General features: G+C 45.2%; 2 protein-coding genes and 2 long non-coding RNA genes across 5 annotated transcripts; all 4 read left to right on the top strand.

Moving 5' to 3' along the window:
* The first annotated feature begins 1324 nt into the window (after positions 1-1324).
* Positions 1325-3293, top strand: LOC143508528 (zona pellucida sperm-binding protein 3-like). The gene is made up of 8 exons (XM_076997073.1): positions 1325-1922; positions 1997-2115; positions 2196-2299; positions 2373-2550; positions 2628-2745; positions 2821-2906; positions 2984-3075; positions 3196-3293. The coding sequence occupies exons 1-8, from the start codon at positions 1359-1361 to the stop codon at positions 3252-3254; spliced, it is 1320 nt and encodes a 439-aa protein (XP_076853188.1). The 5' UTR covers positions 1325-1358; the 3' UTR covers positions 3255-3293.
* Positions 3294-7632: 4339 nt separating this feature from the next.
* LOC143508929 (uncharacterized) lies at positions 7633-8988 on the top strand. Of its 2 annotated transcripts, none has more exons than XR_013129541.1 (3): positions 7633-7738; positions 7824-8043; positions 8757-8988. It is a non-coding gene; the product is annotated as an uncharacterized LOC143508929 (long non-coding RNA). The 2 variants fall into 2 exon arrangements; XR_013129542.1 differs by having other exon boundaries at positions 7824-8220.
* Positions 8989-9802: 814 nt separating this feature from the next.
* Positions 9803-11248, top strand: LOC143508701 (zona pellucida sperm-binding protein 3-like). The gene is made up of 5 exons (XM_076997362.1): positions 9803-10404; positions 10479-10597; positions 10678-10781; positions 10855-11032; positions 11110-11248. Exons 1-5 carry the CDS (start codon positions 9841-9843, stop codon positions 11246-11248), a joined length of 1104 nt encoding a protein of 367 aa, XP_076853477.1. The 5' UTR covers positions 9803-9840.
* A 55-nt stretch (positions 11249-11303) lies between these two features.
* LOC143508527 (uncharacterized) lies at positions 11304-11772 on the top strand. The gene is made up of 3 exons (XR_013129374.1): positions 11304-11384; positions 11462-11553; positions 11675-11772. It is a non-coding gene; the product is annotated as an uncharacterized LOC143508527 (long non-coding RNA).
* The last annotated feature ends 507 nt before the right edge of the window (positions 11773-12279 follow it).

The raw sequence follows: 12279 nt of genomic DNA, 5'->3' as shown, positions 1-12279 counted from the left end.
AACGAGACCGGGACCAGGGCCGGGAACGAGACCGGGACCAGGGCCGGGAACGAGACCGGGACCAGGGCCGGGAACGAGACCGGGACCTTGGCCGGGAACGAGACCGGGACCAGGGCCGGGAACGAGGCCGGGAAAGAGACCGGGACCAGGGCTGGGAACGAGACCGGGACCTGGGTCGAGAAGGACGGTCGGAGAGAGACGATTAGAGCGGAGGCAAAGAGGGTGGAGAGAGGGCGGGGCCACATAGAGGAGTGGAGGGTAGCTTTGCCATTCCAGAACCGCTAAATAAAAAAAAATAGAAGTTATAAAATCTTTAAAAAAAAAACCTCCTAGGGTCTAAAGCCAAGGACCGGTTACATGCGAGATATGTGTGGGTGTGGGGGGGTGTGTGTGTGGTTGGGGGTAAATACTACACAGGCAGCGCATATTTAACAAAATCACATAGTGACAAAGACGAGCACAGGACGCTACACACACACAAACGCTTGAAGAGAAGTGATTCCGTTCTGTAGATGCTTATGTTGGAGCTGTCAAGTGTTGCCTTATTCAATATAGGTACCAGCCTGGCAACAAGGTACCAGAGTGTGAAATGGGTCAAAGAAGCAGGAAATACAATAAATACCCAGAACATGTATCATGATAACTGCACCAGTAAGATTTCCAGCATTGTAGAATATTTTGTCTACCCCTTCCATGGACTTAAATCCTTCCATTGTTTCCACTTAATTAATTTATATGTATGGTGCAGGACATATTTATATAACGGTTTCAGAGCTAATTAATCAAGTCTTTGCATGATCTGGACCTTCGAATTAGGTTTATTTTCAAGTTGAATGAAATTCCCTTGAATCAGTAATTCCTGAACAATATCATCAATGTTGAAGCATCTGTAATTTAGCCTCTTTGGTTAATGTCTTGTCTTCTGTATGAGGGATAAATTAAATGTCTCACAAAAAATATTACAGCAAATCAAGTCATGCAATATTTATCCACAAGTTACATTCATGTATAAGGATTTGATGTATATTACAATGGTGTGCAATAGTGTTGTGTGAAAATACTAAACTACTAACTTTACTAACTTATTAATTTATTTAGCAAACTGTATGTGTTGATTTGATATATGTCCAATACCCAATAGTGCTCAGTTCATTCATGGTATGGGTCAATTAACTCCAAGATTTAAATGAAAAGACTTAATTGCTGTCAGCTGTGAGTCAGAGTAATACATGACTCAACAGGCTCAGAAGGACATTAATCCTATTAGAAAGGGATTGGAGGTGTGAGCCTACAATATTGTACAAAAAGAGAAAGACCAGGCAGGTTGAGTGTGTCTGGAGACTCTAGGGAGATTTACAATGGGTTTAGGCAAAGTGGGCCTTTGTGTGGTGATTTTGCTGGTGGTATCTGAGGCATGGCAAGCAGGAATGGTCAGATCCCAACTTCCAACTGGACTACAATCTAATTTGCAGCAACAAGCAAGAAGGCAAGTGGTAGCTGGAGGGTCATCTCAGGGGAGCCACGTTTCTAACCCCACAGGGCCTGTCCAAGGATCATTTAGCCAGCAGTCTTGGAATCCTGTGCAGATACCTGTGCAGCAGCCTTCCAACGTTCAGTCCCAGCAAGTATTTCAGGGACCTGTGAAGCAGGTGGCATGGCACTTCCCCAATGACCCTCAACTACCAGCAAGACAGCCACTAATGCAGTTTCAGATGAGCCCCCCTGTTCCTACTGCAAGTGTAGCAGCAGAGTGTGGTGAGACTGGCATACATGTGGAGGTCAAGAAGGACCTGTTTGGAACCGGTGAGCTGATAAATCCATCTGAGATCACCCTGGGAAACTGTGCCGTCAGTGGGGAGGACCGTGCTGCTCAAGTCCTCATCTTCCAGTCAGCACTGCAGGCCTGCAACAGTACTACCAGTGTGAGTGTCTATGAAGTGAATGCTTCAGTGCTGCTTTAAACCTGCATGCAATAACACCACTTCTTTCTTAACAGATGACTCCAGATGAGCTGGTCTACGTCTTCTACGTCCGCTATGTTCCCCACAATTTTGCTCACACTCCTATTGTGAGAACCGTTGGTGCTGAGGTTCGCATCGAGTGTCACTATCCAAGGTATTGGACCCTACCAGATGTGATGTTCAGTATTATTTGGAAGGCTCTGTTCAATCTGATGGCCATAAAATGCTTTGTAGGTTCCACAATGTAAGCAGCAATGCTCTGATGCCTGCCTGGATCCCATATGCTTCTACCCAAGTTGCTGAGGAACAGCTTGTCTTCTCCCTGAGACTCATGACAGGTTTGTCCCATGGCTACACCATACCTACTGATGAGCTGTGCCTGAACTGGACCTAATGAGGTTTCTTCTCCAGATGACTGGACGTCTGAAAGGCTCTCCAACCAGTACTTCCTGCATGATGTGATCAGTGTTGAGGCATCTGTAATTCAGTTCTACCACGTGCCCCTTCGTGTGTATCTGGACACCTGTGTGGCCACTGTGTTTCCTGATGTGAATGCAGTCCCTAGTTATGCCTTCATAGATAACCATGGGTGAGTGGCTTCCTTGTGGGCTTTGTGATGGCTGTAGAGATCAGCTAGTTGTGGTCTGACTGCACAAATGATTGCAGGTGCCTGATTGATGCCAAGCTCACAGGTTCCCATTCTCACTTCCTGCCCCAAACTGAAGCAGACAAGCTGAGGTTTCAGTTGGAGGCATTCAGGTTTCAGCAGGACAACAGTGGTTTGGTATGTAAGCATGTTTGGTAGGGGGGGGGGGTGAGTAGAATGACTGGCTGTCTGAACTAACCCCTGTCTTTCCAGCTCTACTTCACATGCTTTATGAAGGCAACTCCAGCTTCTTACACTGCTGATCCTGAGCACAAAGCTTGTTCGTTCTCTAGCAACAGGTATGTGGCTGTGGTTCTGAAACCAGCAGGTTACTGGTGAGGCCTAGCTGGTAAGCTTGGCTATTCTGGCTTCACAGGTGGACTGCAGCGTATGGTCTTGACCAGGTGTGTGGCTGTTGCGACACCACCTGTAGCTCCCGGAAGGGGCGAGACTTGTCTGAGGACAAAGGTACGTGCATGCCATGCGCTGCCAGTACCTGATCATTCTTGGAGAAGGTCTGCAGCTTGGACTAGAGGTGACGTGGACTTGCAAGTGGAGCCTAAATCCCTACCCCTTTTTTTTTTGCAGGTACTCTGCTGGAAGGAGAAGTAATCCTTGGACCCATCATGGTTAAGGAGAGTGCTTGATGGTCTTGATTGAAATAAACTAGTACTGTGACTCGACAACCTGTCCTGTGTTGCTATGCAATTGGGCTGAATCTGTTGTAGGTCTACTTCCACAACTAGTTTGCATTATGGTTAGAGTGCTTAATCCAGGGTCTTTAAACTTGTATGCTTGTGCCTCTATGGCCTTGTGTACAAGGCTAGCCTTCTAGGTATTCATAGCAGACTAGCATTTCCTCATGCTCAGGATTCAATGCTCCCTGTCAATAGGGGTCTGCATTTGGGTGGTTGGTACTGATTTTAGCTTGTCCATCATTGAAGCATTGGGCTAGAGTGGCACCTTCCAAGGAATGAGGTCACACCGATTCCTGTACCTTTTTTTTTTACATCCCGTCACATGCTAATGGAAATGGCAGCCTATTGTGCAGTCTTCCCCTTAACCTGAACTCTCTGGTGCAAGGAGGGGTCAGGACAACAGCCACAGCATTGCACCACGGATTTTAATCAGGCCAACTTAAAAACAGTAATGCCACACTACCACAAATATGTAAACTTTGCTACAAGAGGGGTGAACACACTTGATCAAGTCTACACCAACATCAGACAGGCTTTCAGAGCAGTTCCCCACCCCCACCTGGGTTCATCAGACCATCTCTCTGTCATGCTAATTCCAGCTTACAGACCTCTGACGAGAAGCAAACCAGCTGTGAAACAGATCAGGGTCTGGCCAGAGGGCTCCACAGGAGCTCTACAGGACTGTTTTGAACACACAGACTGGTCTGTTTTCAGGGAGGCGGCCACCACCAACCAGGACGTCAACCTCACCGAATACACAGACTCAGTAACCGGTTACATAACAAAATGCATAGAAGATGTAACCATCACAAAGGACATTACAGTGAGAGCAAATGAAAAACCCTGGTTCACCAGGGAGGTGCGTGAGCTCCTAATAGCACGCAACGCTGCTTTCAAGTACGGCGACAAGGAGGCCCTCAAGTCAGCCAGGGCCAACCTACACCGGGGAGTGAGAGCAGCCAAGCGTGCTTATGGACAAAAAATCAACTCACACTTCACAGACACGAAAGACCCTAGACGCTTGTGGCAAGGCATCCAGTCAGTCACAGACTACAAGCCAGCTCCCCCACCATGTGAGGAAAACACAGACTTCCTCAACTCACTGAACTCATTCTTCAGCCGGTTTGAAGAAAATAACACCACAACACCCACTAAAGCCATCTTCAATACAGACAGCACGACACTCCAACTGGACCCAACGGACGTGAGGAAGACCCTCCTCAAGGTGAACCCCAGGAAAGCTGCAGGCCCAGACAACATACCTGGGCGTGTGCTCAGAGACTGTGCTGACTCACTCACCGACGTCCTCACAGACATATTCAACATCTCTCTGAACAAAGCCATCATACCAGCAAGCTTCAAAGCTACAACCATTGTACCACTACCTAAAAAGTCACCAATATCATCACTTAATGACTACAGACCCATAGCACTCACTTCCATCGTGATGAAGTGCTTTGAAAGACTTGTAAAGGCCCACTTAACATCCACCATCCCCACTACTCTGGACCCATATCAATTTGCTTATCGACCCGGGCGCTCCACTGATGATGCTATAGCAACAGCACTCCATCTATGCCTGGCTCATCTGGAGAACAAAAACAGTCATGCACGGCTGCTGTTCATTGACTTCAGCTCTGCGTTCAACACTGTCATCCCCCAACACCTAGTGAACAAGCTAAGTCAAATAGGTATCAGCACCTCACTGTGCAACTGGCTGCTGGACTTTCTCACAAATAGACCACAGACAGTCAGAGTTGGAAATAACTCCTCAGCGACCACCATCATAAACACCGGGGTCCCGCAAGGATGTGTGCTATCTCCCCTGCTGTTCACGCTGATGACCCACGACTGCTGTGCCAGATTTGATACAAATCACATCATCAAATTTGCCGACGACACAACAGTGGTGGGTCTCATCACTGACAACGATGACTCAGCATACAGAGAGGAGGTACAGCAACTCATTAACTGGTGTGAGAAGAACAACCTGCTTCTCAACGTCAACAAAACAAAAGAAATAACTGTGGACTTTAGGAAAAAACAACAAACACACATCCCACTCATCATAAATGGCAGTGCTGTGGAATCTGTGAAAAGCACAAAGTTCCTGGGAGTGCACATCACAGATGATCTCACATGGTCTACAAACACCACCGCCCTGGTCAAGAAAGCACAGACACGACTCCACTTCCTGCGGAGGATGAGAAGGGCCGACCTGCCCACATCCGCACTCACCACCTTCTACAGGGGTGCTATTGAAAGCATCCTGACCAGCAACCTCTCTGTCTGGCATGGCAGCTGTCTATCTGCAGACAAGAAGGCACTACAGAGGGTGGTGAGGACTGCAGAAAAGATCATCAGATCACCCTTACCAGCCATCAAGGATCTGTACACCTCACACTGCTTCAGGAGAGCAATGAACATCACTAAAGATCCAACACACCCAGCACACAAACTGTTTTCAATACTCCCATCAGGGAAGCGCTACCGTAGCGTACGGTCCCGTACCACCAGACTGGGAAACAGCTTCTTTCCACAAGCCATCAGACTCATCAACACACTGATGAGAACTACATAAACATTCCAAAGTTACTCATAATCATTCCATTTATTTCATCATGCACCTTGCACTTTACCCTTGCACCTTACATATTACATCCAACTACTTGACCACTGACTGTCCTTTCTGCTGCTATGTGTATGTATGTATACCTACCTATTGTCTAGTATTTTAGCCCTTTTACTGCATACTGTGTGTGTGTGTGTGTGTGTGTGTGTGTGTGTGTGTGTGTCTAGCCTTTGTTTTTTTACTGCACACTGTGTGTGTGTGTGTATGTGAGTGTGTGTGTGTGTGTGTGTGTGTGTGTGTGTGTATTACTATGTTAATAGTCTGTAACAGTATGTTAATTTGCACTGCTTGTGTGTGTATGTGTGTGTGTAAGTGAGTTAGTGAGTGATTATCAATATATGTTGCTAAACTGCACATTGGAACTGGCCAAACGCAATTTCAAACTTCTGTGTTAACCTTGTTACATAGATTTTTGACAATAAAGTTATCTTGACTTTTGACAATAAAGTTATCTTGACTTGACTTGACTTGACCACTACTTCATTGCCTATGGGCAACATGATACCCATTACTCCAAATGGGTTTCCATGTGTAGAAGGACTTTCTTTGGGAATTCTCTCCAGTGAATGTGTAATTCTTCTAGAATTGACATGAACCTCAATTCTGAACCATCTTCAGTAATTTTTCACCCAAAAATGAATTTCAATATTTTTACAGCTTGTGGGGAAGTTTCAATTTTCTGTCCATTGCTATATTATATAGACTCGGACATGATGGGTGTTGTGCCGGGGGAGGGGCATATTTATTTATTTTTTCCTGAAAGACCATGTTCAACCTTTTTATAGAAATTAAGGTTTGAACATGAAGTTATTCTATACATGTATTGGACATCTCTGCCAATTTGGAGTTTGACCTCACTAAATGTTTTGATCAATACTAAAAATACTAGATTCCAAGGTATAAATTGTCGCGTGGACTCCTATTTTTGTAGGAGACCCACATTGTCAGGAGGATTCATGATAACACTGAGGAAGAAGTCATGTACATTTGACACATGTCTGGATCTCTGGTAAATTCTGCAATTAAAGGCTTTCTAAAATACTTGACCCGTCCTTTTTTGTGTGCATCTATGTGGGTGGTAGTTACATCTTTCTTAAAATAGAGTACTGAGAGACCCTATGTTTTTGACTATTTCAAGGCAAAGCCTTTCAATGCTAAGATGTGGAAGAAGCCTTGTAAAGAGGTATGGAGTCAAATCCTTCACTTGGTGAAAAGCTAAATGATATGCCACCAACATCACCTGGATCACAGATTGCCTGATATCCAGATCTCAGCTTGTGCATTTGCAAAACTTTGCAAGACCAGATGAATCACAAGGTACACAAGGAACAGGACAGTTCAGATATGAAGTCTGACTAAGTACAACATTTACTTTTTTAGCCATTTAGCAGCCACTCTCATCTAGAGCGATTTGCAAAGTGCTTTAGACCTGACTACTACCACTACAGGACTTGATGCCATTACCTAGTATGACATAGAGACATAGGCTCAAACTTAAACAGGAATAAAAAAAAACGATACCTACAAGAGCAAATAAAAATAGACATTCATAAGCATACAATGCAAAGGACAAGAAGTGCTATCTGCGGTTTTAGTGGTAATCTAAGTACTCAATAAACAGGTGACTTCAGTCTACGTTTGAAGACCACAAGAGATTCTGCAGTCCGAATAGCTTGCAGAAGATTGTTTCACCATCTCTGAGCCAGGACAGAGAAGAGTCATGAGGTTTGTCGTTCGTGAGACTTTAAGCATGGTCTTTCAAGTCAAGCCATACTTCAGATTCGGAGTGCTCGTCGTACAGGTTGGGCTTTGACCATGGTCATTATGTAGGGAAAGGCTAGTCCTTTCTTTTTCAAGGATCCAATTTTTCTATCTGATGCGTGCAGGTACTGGGAGCCAGTGAAGAGGACATTGAAGACCAGTCATGCTGCTGCATTCTGGATCAGTTGTAGAGATCTGATGACCCATAGAGGAAGACGTGCAAGTGGAGAGTTGCAGTATTCTAGTTTTGAGATGATGAGAGACTGCACAAGCACCTGAGTACCTTCCTGTGAAAGAAAAGGTCATATTATCTGTATGTTGCAGAGGAGAAATCTGCAGCACCTGGTGAGGGTTGAAAAGTGTTGAGAAAGACAACTGGTTGTCCAAAGTTACACCCAGGCTTCAAGTAGTTTCTGACGGTGATAACTGGGTGTTCTCAAATGAAATTGTGACGTCCTTGTGAAGGTTTGGGATTCCTGGAAAGTACAGAAGCTTGTTTTGCTAGGGTTAGAGCCTCGGGTGGTGAGTGGTCATCCAGGAAGCAATATCTGCCAAGCATGCTGAAATAAGCCCAGAAACCTGGGTGTCTGAATATGGAAATGATGGAATTAGTTGGGTGTCATTAGCATAGCAATGATAGGAGAAATGAAAAGAAACCGTGTTACCTGACTATACAAAGAAAAGAGGGCCTTAGGCTGAGCCTTGGGGGACTCCGTTGGAGAGGATACATGGATTGGATATAGATCCTCTCCATGTTACCTGATACAACCGTTCTTCCAGATATGACTGTAACCATTTCCAGGTTGAGCCAGTCACAGCGAGGCTAGAAATAACAGAGAGAAGGATGTTGTGGATAACGGTGCCAACTGCCGCTGAAAGATCTAGAAGAATTAAGACTTATGATAGCTTGTCAGAATTGGCAGCTTGAGGCTTTGGAGTCACTGCTTTGAGGGACACTTCTGTTGAGTGTGCCTATTTGAAGCCAGACTGATTGGAATAATGGGGTTGGTTCTGGGTGAGGAAAAGAGATAATTGATCATTGATTTTTCTTGTTCCAGAGTTTTGGGGAAAAAAGAGAGAAGTGGTCCTGGTCTGTAGGTGCTTATGTCGGAGCTGTCAAGTGTTGCCTTCTTCAATATAGGTACCAACCTGGCTCTCTTGGACACACTAGGTACATGTCCCAAAATGTAGGAGCTGTTGATGATGGCTGAAATGAATGGAAGGAGATCTCTTTACATTGCAGCACAATGCTAACTATGTGTGACAACACAAGAGTGTGAAATGGGTCAAAGAAGCAGGAAATACAATAAATACCCAGAACATGTATTATGATAACTGCACCAGTAAGATTTCCAGCATTGTAGAATATTTTGTCTACCCCTTCCATGGACTTAAATCCTTCCATTGTCTCCCTGTAGTCATGTCCTGCCAGATAATAACTGCTTTCCACCATGTCAGCTCATATTGTTCTTTATGACCAACCAATGGCAGGACAGGGCCCTAATTTCCACCTAATTAATTAATTTATATGTATGGTGCAGGACATATTTATATAACGGTTTCAGAGCTAATTAATCAAGTCTTTGCATGATCTGGACCTTCGAATTAGGTTTATTTTCAAGTTGAATGAAATTCCCTTGAATCAGTAATTCCTGAACAATATCATCAATGTTGAAGCATCTGTAATTTAGCCTCTTTGGTTAATGTCTTGTCTTCTGTATGAGGGATAAATTAAATGTCTCACAAAAAATATTACAGCAAATCAAGTCATGCAATATTTATCCACAAGTTACATTCATGTATAAGGATTTGATGTATATTACAATGGTGTGCAATAGTGTTGTGTGAAAATACTAAACTACTAACTTATTAATTTATTCAGCAAACTGTATGTGTTGATTTGATATATGTCCAATACCCAATAGTGCTCAGTTCATTCATGGTATGGGTCAATTAACTCCAAGATTTAAATGAAAAGACTTAATTGCTGTCAGCTGTGAGTCAGAGTAATACATGACTCAACAGGCTCAGAAGGACATTAATCCTATTAGAAAGGGATTGGAGGTGTGAGCCTACAATATTGTACAAAAAGAGAAAGACCAGGCAGGTTGAGTATGTCTAGAGACTCTAGGGAGATTTACAATGGGTTTAGGCAAAGTGGGCCTTTGTGTGGTGATTTTGCTGGTGGTATCTGAGGCATGGCAAGCAGGAATGGTCAGATCCCAACTTCCAACTGGACTACAATCTAATTTGCAGCAACAAGCAAGAAGGCAAGTGGTAGCTGGAGGGTCATCTCAGGGGAGCCATGTTTCTAACCCCACAGGGCCTGTCCAAGGATCATTTAGCCAGCAGTCTTGGAATCCTGTGCAGATACCTGTGCAGCAGCCTTCCAACGTTCAGTCCCAGCAAGTATTTCAGGGACCTGTGAAGCAGGTGGCATGGCACTTCCCCAATGACCCTCAACTACCAGCAAGACAGCCACTAATGCAGTTTCAGATGAGCCCCCCTGTTCCTACTGCAAGTGTAGCAGCAGAGTGTGGTGAGACTGGCATACATGTGGAGGTCAAGAAGGACCTGTTTGGAACCGGTGAGCTGATAAATCCATCTGAGATCACCCTGGGAAACTGTGCCGTCAGTGGGGAGGACCGTGCTGCTCAAGTCCTCATCTTCCAGTCAGCACTGCAGGCCTGCAACAGTACTACCAGTGTGAGTGTCTATGAAGTGAATGCTTCAGTGCTGCTTTAAACCTGCATGCAATAACACCACTTCTTTCTTAACAGATGACTCCAGATGAGCTGGTCTACGTCTTCTACGTCCGCTATGTTCCCCACAATTTTGCTCACACTCCTATTGTGAGAACCGTTGGTGCTGAGGTTCGCATCGAGTGTCACTATCCAAGGTATTGGACCCTACCAGATGTGATGTTCAGTATTATTTGGAAGGCTCTGTTCAATCTGATGGCCATAAAATGCTTTGTAGGTTCCACAATGTAAGCAGCAATGCTCTGATGCCTGCCTGGATCCCATATGCTTCTACCCAAGTTGCTGAGGAACAGCTTGTCTTCTCCCTGAGACTCATGACAGGTTTGTCCCATGGCTACACCATACCTACTGATGAGCTGTGCCTGAACTGGACCTAATGAGGTTTCTTCTCCAGATGACTGGACGTCTGAAAGGCTCTCCAACCAGTACTTCCTGCATGATGTGATCAGTGTTGAGGCATCTGTAATTCAGTTCTACCACGTGCCCCTTCGTGTGTATCTGGACACCTGTGTGGCCACTGTGTTTCCTGATGTGAATGCAGTCCCTAGTTATGCCTTCATAGATAACCATGGGTGAGTGGCTTCCTTGTGGGCTTTGTGATGGCTGTAGAGATCAGCTAGTTGTGGTCTGACTGCACAAATGATTGCAGGTGCCTGATTGATGCCAAGCTCACAGGTTCCCATTCTCACTTCCTGCCCCAAACTGAAGCAGACAAGCTGAGGTTTCAGTTGGAGGCATTCAGGTTTCAGCAGGACAACAGTGGTTTGGTATGTAAGCATGTTTGGTAGGGGGGGTGAGTAGAAGGACTGGCTGTCTGAACTAACCCCTGTCTTTCCAGCTCTACTTCACATGCTTTATGAAGGCAACTCCAGCTTCTTACGCTGCTGATCCTGAGCACAAAGCTTGTTCGTTCTCTAGCAACAGGTATGTGGCTGTGGTTCTGAAACCAGCAGGTTACTGGTGAGGCCTAGCTGGTAAGCTTGGCTATTCTGGCTTCACAGGTGGACTGCAGCGTATGGTCTTGACCAGGTGTGTGGCTGTTGCGACACCACCTGTAGCTCCCGGAAGGGGCGAGACTTGTCTGAGGACAAAGGTACGTGCATGCCATGCTCTGCCAGTACCTGATCATTCTTGGAGAAGGTCTGCAGCTTGGACTAGAGGTGACGTGGACTTGCAAGCGGAGCCTAAATCCCTACCCCTTTTTTTTTTTGCAGGTACTCTGCTGGAAGGAGAAGTAATCCTTGGACCCATCATGGTTAAGGAGAGTGCTTGATGGTCTTGATTGAAATAAACTAGTACTGTGACTCGACAACCTGTCCTGTGTTGCTATGCAATTGGGCTGAATCTGTTGTAGGTCTACTTCCACAACTAGTTTGCATTATGGTTAGAGTGCTTAATCCAGGGTCTTTAAACTTGTATGCTTGTGCCTCTATGGCCTTGTGTACAAGGCTAGCCTTCTAGGTATTCATAGCAGACTAGCATTTCCTCATGCTCAGGATTCAATGCTCCCTGTCAATAGGGGTCTGCATTTGGGTGGTTGGTACTGATTTTAGCTTGTCCATCATTGAAGCATTGGGCTAGAGTGGCACCTTCCAAGGAATGAGGTCACACCGATTCCTGTACCTTTTTTTACATCCCGTCACATGCTAATGGAAATGGCAGCCTATTGTGCAGTCTTCCCCTTAACCTGAACTCTCTGGTGCAAGGAGGGGTCAGGACAACAGCCACAGCATTGCACCACTACTTCATTGCCTATGGGCAACATGATACCCATTACTCCAAATGGGTTTCCATGTGTAGAAGGACTTTCTTTGGGAAT

Source organism: Brachyhypopomus gauderio, chromosome 2 (assembly GCF_052324685.1).
Source record: "Brachyhypopomus gauderio isolate BG-103 chromosome 2, BGAUD_0.2, whole genome shotgun sequence".
Taxonomy (NCBI): domain Eukaryota; kingdom Metazoa; phylum Chordata; class Actinopteri; order Gymnotiformes; family Hypopomidae; genus Brachyhypopomus; species Brachyhypopomus gauderio.
This window is presented reverse-complemented; position numbering and strand designations above follow the sequence as displayed.

Excerpts from the sequence above, each read along its gene's own strand:
- LOC143508528 (XM_076997073.1), top strand. The coding sequence starts at position 1,359 with ATGGGTTTAGGCAAAGTGGGCCTTTGTGTGGTGATTTTGCTGGTGGTA. Across the intron at positions 1,923-1,996 it reads CCTGCAACAGTACTACCAGT|ATGACTCCAGATGAGCTGGT; the intron begins GTGAGTGTCTAT and ends CTTTCTTAACAG. Across the intron at positions 2,116-2,195 it reads ATCGAGTGTCACTATCCAAG|GTTCCACAATGTAAGCAGCA; the intron begins GTATTGGACCCT and ends AATGCTTTGTAG.
- LOC143508701 (XM_076997362.1), top strand. The coding sequence starts at position 9,841 with ATGGGTTTAGGCAAAGTGGGCCTTTGTGTGGTGATTTTGCTGGTGGTA. Across the intron at positions 10,782-10,854 it reads CTCCCTGAGACTCATGACAG|ATGACTGGACGTCTGAAAGG; the intron begins GTTTGTCCCATG and ends TTTCTTCTCCAG. Across the intron at positions 11,033-11,109 it reads GCCTTCATAGATAACCATGG|GTGCCTGATTGATGCCAAGC; the intron begins GTGAGTGGCTTC and ends AAATGATTGCAG.